General features: G+C 45.3%; 2 protein-coding genes across 7 annotated transcripts in view; one reads left to right on the top strand and one right to left on the bottom strand.

Moving 5' to 3' along the window:
- Hibch (3-hydroxyisobutyryl-CoA hydrolase) overlaps nt 1-3,865 on the top strand; it is a 63,833-nt gene extending 59,968 nt beyond the window's left edge. For both annotated transcript variants that reach the window (XM_087902353.1, XM_087902352.1), the window contains 2 exons: nt 173-206; nt 2,992-3,865. In XM_087902353.1, coding sequence (XP_087758479.1) covers nt 173-206; nt 2,992-3,107 — 150 coding nt within the window. In that variant the 3' untranslated portion in view covers nt 3,108-3,865. The remainder of the gene's footprint in view (nt 1-172; nt 207-2,991) is intronic.
- Nucleotides 3,866-4,876: 1,011 nt separating this feature from the next.
- Nucleotides 4,877-12,061, bottom strand: part of Akap19 (A-kinase anchoring protein 19) — a 56,771-nt gene continuing 49,586 nt past the window's right edge. For all 5 annotated transcript variants that reach the window (XM_085684263.2, XM_048456023.3, XM_048456021.3 and 2 more), the window contains exon 2: nt 4,877-8,236. In XM_085684263.2, coding sequence (XP_085540389.2) covers nt 7,752-8,069 — 318 coding nt within the window. In that variant the 5' untranslated portion in view covers nt 8,070-8,236 and the 3' untranslated portion in view covers nt 4,877-7,751. The remainder of the gene's footprint in view (nt 8,237-12,061) is intronic.

The following is a 12,061-nucleotide window of genomic DNA, read 5'->3' as shown; positions in this document are numbered from 1 at the left end:
GGAAGTTGGGCGCGGTGGTCTGAGGGGAGCTGTCTGGAGGGCGCCATACTCCCCGGGTGCCGTGGTCACAGCTGTAGTCATAGGAACGAAGGGCTGGGGTGGGAGGAAGAGGAAGGGCGCAGGAGCAAGGGTGCCGGAATTACTCCATTCGCTCTGCTCTTGACTCTTTCAGGAAGGCCATGACTTTAATGAAGGCGTTCGAGCCGGTAAGTGACAAAGGGCGTTTGTGAGCATTCTCAGTTAACTTCAGTGGCTGTTTGAGTGGAAATGAAACTTTTAGAATGGTTGCTGTGTGCGTGTGTGTGTACAACATATGGAAAGGTGTCTCCAAAATTAATATGTTTCACATTCACATCCTGAGCATGTCAGACTCTGTCCCCGCTTACGAGTGTGTCAGGCCCGCCCCTCTACTCACAGAACCTGCCCCGTGAACTTGCAAACATGCCATGCTGCATTTGAAAGGTGCATTGATTGTTGCCTAGAAGCCCTCAGCTGCCCCTTCTTCCTCCTCCCTTTGTGCTGTTCCCTTACGACTGGGCAGTGTCTGCCCAGCACCCTCCTCCTGGTGTTCAGGTAGATGGCATCCCTGGGAGAGCCCAGAGGGTGGTATATGTTACGCCTTGCTCACCTCAAGGCAGCACAGTTAGGAAAAGCTTATGTTGTTTTTTCTAGCAAACTTGTAGCCATAGTCCTAAGTTTATGAAGAGCTGTTTTCCATATATAAAATGAGTTGTTTTCTTCTGCATAAATTCTGCATGTCTCTTCCTGCCTCTGCCTCCCAACATACCATAACTGGCCAGTTTTCTAGGTTTTTTTAATCATTTTAATAGAGTATAGGCACTCTGTGTGCATGAGCACGCGCACACACATGGGGGAGCACTCCGTGTGCACGAGCACACGCACACACATGGGGGGGAGCACTCCGTGTGCACGAGCACACGCACACACATGGGGGAGCACTCCGTGTGCACGAGCACACGCACACACATGGGGGAGCACTCCGTGTGCACGAGCACACGCACACACATGGGGGAGCACTACTGCTCTACCACCGGCCTGTATTCTACAACCCCAGAGTAAAAGACTGTGTTTTCTACGCCCTGAGATTTGGTAAATTTCTGCTGTTGTAAAATTCTCTTAATTTGCAGTGTGACGTGAATAACTTAGTCACCATCAGAATGGTGACTCACACAGCAAGTGCTTGGCAGCTGTGGCACAGCGCGGAGGCAGAGACAGGCGGATCTCTGTGCGGTCCAGGCCAGCCAGAGCCGCATAATAGAGAGATCATGTCTCAAAAACAAACCAAAACCCACCACCAATAATAACCAAAAACTCAAAATAATTGCTTGTCAAACTACTTTTCTTTCTAAAATTGAGAATGAAAAAAAAAAAGTCTTTTATTATGAGACAAGGTTTACCATGTGGGCCAGGCTGGTCCGAAACCTGCTGTCTCGCTGCCTCAGCTTGCTGAGTGCCGGGATCAGGTGTGCACCACCAGGTCTAGCTCTCAGTGAGACAACACTGCTGCCTCCTGGCTCTGCCTCCTGGCTCAGCACAGACTCCACTCAGACAGTGGCATCTGCTGGGGGAAGACTGTCTAGTATTCTTGCTGCGATTTACAACTGTAATGCTGTGTCAGCAGATTTAACGTTGACGTCTAGGATGAGCTCCTTTCTGGTTACGGAAGATGAAAGTGAACCCTGCCAGCAGAGCTGAGGGCCAGAAGCTCTCCCTCCTGCGGGCCGAGCTTCCTGCACGGGCAGCATTTCCTGTCTTGCACAGATGTGCTCAGGGCTCACTCCTGTGCCCTTCAGTAGAACCCCATGGAGGTAGCCGATGTCAGCCATAACTGAAGGGGAAAAGTCGTGTGGGAAGCAGACCCCAGAGCCAGTCTTTTGTTGACAGTGGCTAGGAAACAGAAGCTTTCAGTCCAGTATAAAGCTGGCTGCATACCGACAGTCCCCAGGTACCCGAGACTTCATCTCAGAACAAAACAAGCACATGTACCTCTCCAGTATCTGCATTTGATTGTGCCTAAAGCTGTATCTATATAACAAGGCATCCCTCGTCCTTGGTTCCCAGACTGCGGCTCCAACTGTACTTAATTTGGATTTTTTCCTGAGTATCTATAGAGCCTGTGTATTAAGACTGGGAATACAGAAGAATGACAGAATGCTCGCCCAGGGTACAAGAGGACCCAGGTTCAGTTCCTGTGCTGTCACAGCCACAACAAAGCAGACATGGAAACACACACACTCTCTGTTTCTCTCTCTCAAACACACACATGTGCGCGTGCACACTTCCACCCTTTATTAAAGTTATGTATGTTAGGCATGTCTGAGATTTGCTACCATATCACGCTGGTTTTTTTAACTGTTTGCAATTGTAGGTTGAGCTCCCGAGTCCCCTCCCTCTACACATCCACACACCTTGAATAGCTTGTGTGTACCTGAGTCCACTAACCCCAGAAAACAGGATTCTCTTTTTGTTTTCTTAAGTGTTTACACTTAGGATCCTATGGGGATATAATGTGGCTACCCAGAGTGATATCTGTAATGAAATAGGAATAGAAGATTTTGTGATTACCTGATGGTGGTCTGATTTTTTTGTTTTAATACTAAAGGATTTGGTAAAATGGTAACATCTACATTTAATTATGTATACAGTCTCCTTTTCTTTACCTCAAGTAATTAATTTTCTTCTCAAAGCCTGGCTGGAAACCTGGGCCCTCTGTCCCCCATTGCCTCCCCTTCCCCTTGCACCAATATGTGATTTAGCAGTCTGCAATACAGACATTTCATTTATAGTTCTGTCTGAGGATGGAAGAGGAATATTTAAACTGCCAGATTAGTTCACTGGGTTTTATTGAAAGCATAAGCGTTGCAGAAAAATGTGCTATAGAAGAGAATGCCTAGTAAGACAGAGGTAGCAGTGGTTCCATCTGATAGCAGCAGAGCAGGCTGTGCTAATATCTCTGCCTTCTTTTCACAGTTCTCATTGACAAAGACCAGAGTCCCAAATGGAACCCGGCCAGTCTAAAGGAAGTTACCAATGAAGACTTGAATAGCTATTTTAAATCTCTGGGAAGCAGTGATCTGAAATTCTGAGGTGGCCAGACCTCCTAAAGTTTATTTTGGAGCGAGGGTCAGTAAACATATCACCGAGGCTAGCTAGGTCTCTCAGCTTGCCTTTTCCAGCCTGCAAACTGGAAATGGTTTCCTCACTTTTAAATTGTTGGAAAAGAAATGAAAAGACTAGTAATGTTCTATGGTACGATGGTCACCTGAAGTCGAAGCACCAGTGTTTATAATGATTCATGATACAACAGTTAGCTGATGTCAAAAGCCAATGTTTCTAGAACTTTACTGCAGCAAAACCATCCTTGTAGCTAGGCTACTGGAAATGGTCCTGTGTGGTGGTTTGAAAGAAAATGGCCCCCATAGGGAGTGGCACTATTAGGAGGCGTGGCCTTGTTGGAGGAAGTGTGTCACTGTGGGGGTGGGCTCTGAGGTCTCCTGTGCTCAATGCTACACCCAGTGACACATTTGCATCTGCTGCCTGTGGATGAAGGCGTAGAACGCTCAGCTCCTTCTCCAGCACCACGTCTGCCTTGTCCCCCATGATGATAATGGACTAAACCAGCTGTAAGCCAGCCCCAGTTAAATGTCTTCCCTTTAAGAGTTGCCATGGTCCTGCTGTCTCTTCACAACAATAGAAACCCTAAGACGCCATGACATATACTGTATGGCCCTGTGATCTTCATCAGAAATGACTTGCTGGGTCCTGGTTTGAAAGATGGGAAACTCAAGTACTCCAGAGAGTCTTCAGTTACATTCTCTCATTAAAATGGTAACTTTGGCTTCCAGTGGTAGTTTATGTGTTCATTAATCAAATTATGTATAGATTAGCAAAAATAAAGACCCTGAAATTGGGAGGGGGGCATGTTAATGCCTTACAAATGTTCATTTAAGAAAACATGAATGAATTTGGAACAACACTTAACAGAAGAGTTACTCTGTAAACAAAAAGAGGAAGAGTCTTACTGGAAAAGAAGCTCCATCTCCAGAGTGCTGTCTCTGCCTCTGCTTTTCCAGGTCATCAGAACATACCTTCCCAGTAGAAATGAAAGCATTATGCCTATTATTTGCAGTATTTGCTAACCTGAAAAAAAATGAGGAATTAAGAAACTCCAGTCTCTAAGACAGACACACCCTTGCATTTTATAAGTTATATCAAACTTTTGTAGGAAAAGTCAAAAGCAATTTAAAATAGAAATGTCTTTAGTAATTGGAGGTTGACAGTTTTCAAATATTTTATGTGTATGCATATTTTTCCTGCAGAGCCGTCAGAGGGCATTAGATCCCTGGATGATTATAGGTAGCCATGTGGGCACTGGAAATTAACCTGGGTCCTCTGGAAGAGCAGCCAGTGCTCTAAATTACTGAGCCGTCTCCCCAGCCCCTGGCAGATTTATGTCAGGATAACTTTATACTAGAGTCACCTTATCATTTGTTTTGTAACTTGGTGTAATTTCTCCTTCGTCCCAGGCTCCTGAAAAACTAAGAGAATGAGGTAAGAGCAAAACCAACAGAACTGAAAGGAACTTTGGGCTCATGCCTGCCCCTCCCCACACAGGTGGATCTACTTTTCCTCAGCTCTCGGTTTTTATCATGACAGCCTTTCCCTCCAGACAGTTCAGAAATAATACCACGATACTGACCACGTGTTACATCTCTAGTCTTAAAGCTCCGAAATGAGACCTTAATAACCCAAGGGCTTGTCTGTGTCCATGTTAGCAAGACATACTCGCAGTCTGTATGTGAGACATCAGTGGACCACACCACAAGTATTTGCTTCAGTTGAGTAAGTACTGATAGCTAATTTAATTGGACTTTATTATACTTACAAAAAACATTTTCACAACATTTTTCTTGGGAAAATATATCACTTCCGAGTTAACTCCTACAGAAGGGACTTTGCTAACAAAATGAGTTTTGTAGATAAAATGACAGCGAATTCTTTAGAGCTAGCACATCCGGCTCCGCGGGGAAACATGGCTGGCTGCGTCATTTCACACAGATACTACATGTGTATAGACTGACATACACATTACTGTTTCTTGACATCATGTGTCCATGTATAGCTTCTGATTTCTAAAATAATAAAGTGTAGACGTGTACTCTGTCCCCTCCCACCAGTGCCAGTGGGGACCAAGCAAGACGTGCATGGCTTGTCGTTTCTGTGCATTTATTTTAATGCCTAGGGGACATTTGATACAAAGTCCTTTGGGCTTAGACAATCATGTGTGTCTCCTTGAAAATTGTGCTTTAAGTGATAGTAAGTCTAGGTAGTTTGCAAAGAACTGATAAGGCATCTAAGATGGGAGAGTTCTAGATCAAAGGCCCGTTACCAAAAGGTGACGGTACCAAAGAGACAACAGCGAAGCGCTTTGTGGCATTTAGAGTCTTAGTAAATCCGGATTGGCACGTTGATTTCCTCCACTGATCTGCTTCCACGACCATGTGCTGATAGCATCCCTCCGCCCATACATGGATGCTCCACACGCCCCGTCTAGTACCAAATGAATCCGCCATCTTTCTGCTTATGGGGCCGCCTTCTCACTTATCTCCTCCTCAATGAAAGACTTCAAATGAGGATCAGATGTTTAATGCGAAGGCGCGAAAGAAGGCTGATTTCTTATCGGCGGGGTCTCGCTAAGGCAAACTCTGTCCTGACAACTATCCAGTGTGGTATAAAGTGTGCTCAACTCCTTCCTCACACATGGTTTATCCACCTACTACGAAGCTTTGTGGTTCCTTGTTCATGGGCTGATGTGCAGTTCTCATGCATTACAAAGACAGGTCTCTTAGAAGATACCATATCATTAAAGCCTGGCTAGGTGAGGGCACAGTGCTTGCTTCACGATAAAACCGTTCGTACTTGCTGAAAGGGGGTGGCAGCAGGGAGCAGACCTCTAGCTAGGTGTGACCTGGCAGACACCTCTGCTCCACCCTGGGGGGCGGGGGTCAACAAAGAAGAAACCTGAAGTTAAAGTACTCACGTGTAACCCCAACCCACTCGCTGTTATCTCTGTGTAGATGATGTCTTCTTGCTAGGACCAACATACATATTCTATATACTTAATTGTATATTTTGAATAACAGGAAACCTTGCAACAGGTGACCTCATATGAGAAACCAGATGAGTGAGAAACTCGTGGCCTGAGTCATCAGCACAGACGCTGGAAACTGCCGCTCTGTGAACTAGAGACTGTCCTTCGGGAAAGGGCTCCGCACTGGGAGGGACGGCTGGGGGGGGGGGAGGGGGACTACGCTTCCCAGGGCTTAGTAAAATTAGCAGAATGGCCAGGTATCTGAAAGCAAACCGAAAAACGGCTGTTTTAACGGCCTCTTTGCTCCTAAAACTTGGAGAATTCACTCCATTTGGCTTGGATTTCAGCACATTATTACAACTAGAGGCAATGTTTCTCGTTATTGGCAAAGCCAAGTACCTATTTATCTCATTCGCGATACCAAAAGCCTTTCTCCAGTGGTTTTGGATTTCAAGGATGCTGATAAACCGTATCGCTGAAGGGCTGGTGTGGCTGGGCCTATTCTCTCTCTGGTTAGACTTGGTGTCTAGCACAGTTTGGTGACAATCCTGGACACTCGGCTCCATTCTTCCACTGGCTTTGCCCCATGGCTTCTGTTACTAATGAGCTTTCTATAGTTGAGTTCTTTAAATAAATAAAACAGTATATACTAATGTATATACTATAAATGCTTCATTTATAACATTTCTATAATCTGTGGCTAAGAGCGCCCTGTGACTGCTAAACCCCACATAGGTGCTCCCTTGGGGAGGAATGTTCTGTTCTGCTGTCTAGTGGAGAAGATTGCAACCCCCTGTATGCTGGCTCTGCACCCTCACCAGCACTGCCAGAGGCTTTACCCACGCTTAGCCATGACCCTGGGCTTGGCTTTTCACCTCGCAGACTGGACTTCTGTCATTAAGACATAGTGGATAAAAGGTGTGTCAAAGAGCTTCTTAATTCAATACTGTAAACTAAATGTCATGGCTTCTATAAATTATCCTTGAAAGATGGCTGTCATAGGCGAAGTTTAAATCATCCAGGCAAAGCAGTGGGATCACCCTGAGACCCAGGGCGTCAGTTAACCTTCTCACCTATAAATGAACTTCCTAGTAAGAGCATCCGAGGCAGCCCCCTTTCCTGCTGACTCTCTGATTATAAGTTCCAGTGTCAGGAAGTGGGCAGTCCCTGGCATACAAACAGGCTGTGGGCCACTATGGCTGGAGTTCAGTTCTTTGTCAAGACATTTTAAGGAAACCCCTTTTCATGGTCTGGGCTTTTTCTTTTTCTTTTGGTATATATTAACAGAAATAGTCATTTTAAAGTCGCTCCCTTAAAATAACCATTTGAAATTTGGGCACTTTTTATTCAGTGTTTTCTTTGGTGATATGCCATCACTGCCTCAGGAAGAACATGCTTGGGCAGACAGCTAAGCTGGTTGTTGGGTGCCACAAGCCCTCTGCCCCTCCTTCCTGTGACCCAAATTCAAGCTCGAGCAGATACACATCGATGTTAACAGGGAACTGCCTAAAATCGGATGTCACCGTAAGCATCTCTACACTAATATCATAGACGCGGTTGTACATCCAGGTGGGGTTTTGAAACTTCTTTCGTGTATTTAAACTAGCACCGACTACATCCAGAGCCTAGCGGAACGCCATCACCCGGTGGCGATGGCGGTGTCAGAGCCCTCGCTCTCGATGTAGGGGATGTTGTAGTACTTGATGTTCTCACACACCCACTGCTGCAGCGCATCCTGCACGATGTCATTGGCCAGACGCTCTGCAAACTCGAGGACCATGGGACTGGGCTCCGGGAGGGTCTTCACTTCCTCTTGGACTTGGGGTCTAACTGGAGGAGAAGGGGTCCTGGTTTGACAGCTGTCATCGGGCATGAACGCTTCTTCGCTCTCATGTAGCTTGTGGATGTCTAATGTGGTCGGAAAGGGGAATGCTTCCTTTGACTTCATGCAGCCCATCCTGGAGTGCTTCGGCAGACTGAAGGCGAGCGGTGTTGATTAAGACGACGTCAACATCACCTTTGGGAAACGGCGCAGGGTTGTTGACGCGGCGGGGACCAGGCTTCCTCTCAGGCCACTCTGGAAACCTCCAGCCCCTTTCAGCACTCCTCGGGTCTTGTGTTCACCTGCCGAGAGAAGGGAGTTGTCACCGTAAGGTCCTGCGTGATGTGGTGACCCGGAAGTCCTTAGTTCCTTGAGAGAAAAGCAGGATTCTCAGCAAACAACCCCACGAGCCAAAGCTGGAGAAATCACTCAGTGGGAATGACAGGACACTCACCAGACACTTTCGTGAGCTCTTGAAAATTATATAAAAGTAGTTGGAATAAAATTTTACACGAACAACTGGTCGTTCTTGGACTGAATTCCACCCACATTTTTTTTATTTTATTCTTTCACGATTTCACACGTATATAATGTACTTTGAGCATCGTCTCCCTATGACCCTCTTACTCCTTAGTCAAACCATCAAACCACCAAATCCCTCCCAGGTCACCCCCCTTTTGTGTTTTCTGTTGTTTGTCTCTTCTTCCCACCCTCCCTCTGCTGCCCCCATGGGTGGGGGTGTCCCACCACATGTAATGGGGCAGTTTTAAAGTCGATCCTTTAACATAACCATTTGAAATCTGCGTCCATTTATCCAGCATCTGATTTGACGGTGCCCCCTTTGCCAGCAGATGTCCCCCGGGTAGGAATGAACAAGCGTTCATGTCATGAACATTGCTCTCTAGGATCCCAGTTCTCCGGGCTCACGGAGACAGCAAAGCCTTCCCCTGGCTGGAGTATGGATGTTAGCAGTGTGCACTGAAAGTATCCCGCCTTTGCCCAGCTTTTCTATGTGTGTGTCTGCCATTTCTTCATCCCCCGTGGCCGCACACCCAAAGCTGTGAAGCCTGTGGCAGCCACTGCTGCTTCCAAAACGGTCAAAACCAAACCAAAACAACATTGTCTACAAAGAAAGTTCACCAGGACTTGGCACCTTCGTTTATGTATGGTGTATGATTGGGTCTTGCTAACCATGGTGACACTGGATAGTTAGGAGAGATGGTACCCACAGGTCCTTGACAGGATCCCCGATCCTTACTATTGGGGAGAATAAAGCAAAGTGTACTCCCGCCACCAGCCCCGTGAGCCCACACACCTGACCTGCCACTGGCCCCGTGAGCCCACACATCTGAGGCTGCTGTTCAGGGTCTGACTTTGTTCCCTGGCCAGAATTTTACAACGTATGGGCCAGAAGAGGATAACGGTCTTCACATCTGTGTGTGCACTGGACGACACAGACACCCAGGAGCCACCTGGGTTTTTTTTTCTTTCTGAATGAATTACATCCAATGAAGTTATTTTAAAATAAAGGTTTCTTATACCAGAGTTCCCTCATCCTACTCCTGCTGGTGTTTAGACAGTGAGTAGGCTACACTCTGTGGCGTGCCTTTGCGACTTAAGTGGGTGTTGTCATTGAATGGATTGTCTTAAGATGGGACTTTAGGGTTCCTATCGGTGACTACATCAGGGACATGCAGCCCCTGGAGAGCACAGATGAAACCAACAATTCCTGTCTACAGGACCTGATTAGCTTTTAAAAGGAACACTAAAATGTCCTAACATGGAAGTTGTTATTTTTGAGACCTCTGGGTCCCTAGAAAGTAAAAGCGACTATTATGTCAACTCACTTTTAATAGTTTGTCCTTAAAGAAAAGTTAACCTTTTTGAACTTACGGCTTGACAATTTTCTTTAAATGTATGGTTGTTCTTTTAATATACTCATAATCCCTACCACTAAGTAAGGATGAAAAGGGGGGAAATGTGTAGTTCAATCAAAATAATTTTAAAAAATTAAGATATAAAAACAGAAAAAAAGAAAAGGGGAACAAAGAGGAATTCCAGGCTTCTGCATTTAAATTTGTTTTGTATGTCACGCTTCATGTTCTGGATTTTAGAGAGGTTTTTCAAAGGGGGTATAGAATGTGTTGAGTGTCTTGCTTGCTCTGCTGAGCTCATTGAAGCTGGGTCCACCTTGACTACAGATCTCTAACACAGAGCATGCAATCACTTACCACAGAATCTATTTGGGACTGAGAAGTGATATCATCACTGGACAAAATTGACATGGAAATGATTAGAGCACTCTGTCATAAATAAAGGGGCAGACGTAGGTTTATTTGGTGGCTGCGTCCTCTACCAGTCTTCCATTTCCAGCCATGGCAAAGCCCCTTGCACTCTGACCTTGCCTGGTAAGTCTGCTCTCTCGTCTCCATGCCTCCTGCACTCACTCAACACCCTCAACACCACTCCTCTGGGCCCATACCCAATACTCTGAGGAACCCCGTCTTCAGTTTCCCAAGCTCCAGGTTTGGGCCAGGATGCACCTGCTCAGCAACCTCTCTCATCTAGACCTTATCCTATGTCCCCACCCTAAAACTACCTTCCAGGTCTAGCCTGGCCAGCGCACTCTGGGCTCTGGTGGAGCCTAGTGACTCCACAAACCGCCTGCATTCACCTCAGTCTGTGGATAGAGCCCAGCCCACGTCCAGTGTTCCAGCTCAGACTGAGGGGCCCTTCCCATACCCTTTCAACCTCCAGACCTGGGACAGAACACACAGCCAGTCTGCTTCCCCGTCTGCATTATCTGCATCAAACATACAACCAACAAGAAAAATATCCACGTGCACAAACGGAAAATAAAATATAAACGGACAAAACTGTCTCCTCTAAAAGCAGTCATTTAGAATTGTCTAGTAAGAATCACCTTGCTGAGACCCAGGGCACAGATCTTAAAAGAACAGTCATAGACTTCATCAAAGAGTTCAAAGAGTTTAAGACAAAAACAGCTCGGTGAACTTAGAACATAAGGAGAAAAAAAAAAATGTGTTGTGTGATGCACCCCCCAAACAAACCCCACAAAAATAAGGTTGAATGAAATGACAAAGGCAATCGAGAATTTAAAGCAGATTCGATAAAAAGACAGAAACATTGAGGAGAGTCAAACTGAAATGAAGACAGAACTGGAAAATGCAGTATCCCAGCTAGAAAAATGCAGAGGAACGTCATACACGTCGAATGGTTTAAGTGGAAGATAGACTACTGAAGGAGTTAGAGCACACAAGCAAAGAATATGAAAAAATTAAACACAGGAAAAGAAAATGCAGGAACTGTAGGGCTCCAAGATAAAACTGCATCTTCTAATTAAAGGCACAGATGAAAAAGAAGAATCCCAAGTCAATGGCATAGACCAGATCTTAAGAATATAAAAATAGACTTCCTCAAACTAAGGAAAGAAATACCCTTATAGATACAAGCAGCATACAGAACACCAAAGAGACAAGACCAAAAAAGAAACTACTCATAAGCTACCACACTTAAAACTCTAATTATGCATACAGAAGAAGCGTTAAAAGCTGCAAGAGAAAAAAACACATGTCACATATAAAGGCGAACTCACCAAAGTAACAGCCGATTTCTCAATGAAAATTTCTTAAGCCAAAGGAGCTTGAAGGAATGCTTTCTAAAGTTCTAAAAGGCGTGATGGCAGCCTTAACCTCTGTGTCTAGGGAAACTATTTAACAAAAATGGTAGGAGCCAAAAAGTTCTCCTGATAAAAACAGCCTTCATGTCTACCAAAATGATCTTATAGAATATTGGAAGCGGTACTTCAGACTGAGAGAGGAACACACATGGCCAAGACACTCTTTATAAAGATTAAGCAATAATTAATGAAATGCAAAGCACGACTAAAACAGCAAAAAAAAAAAAGTCAACAAAATTACTGCAGTATACACACCTTTGAATATTAACTTTAAAAATGTATGAACTCAACTCTCTAATCGAAAGACACAGGCTAGGTGAGTGGACTAACACAAAATCATCTTCCTGTTATCGACAGGGACTTGGCTGTAGGCACCGCTTTAAATTGAAAGGGTGGAGAGAGAGTACTCCAAGCAAATGGGACCAAA

This window comes from Myodes glareolus, chromosome 27 (genome assembly GCF_982192425.1).
Source record: "Myodes glareolus chromosome 27, mMyoGla1.1, whole genome shotgun sequence".
NCBI classification, from domain to species: Eukaryota; Metazoa; Chordata; class Mammalia; order Rodentia; family Cricetidae; genus Myodes; species Myodes glareolus.
This window is presented reverse-complemented; position numbering and strand designations above follow the sequence as displayed.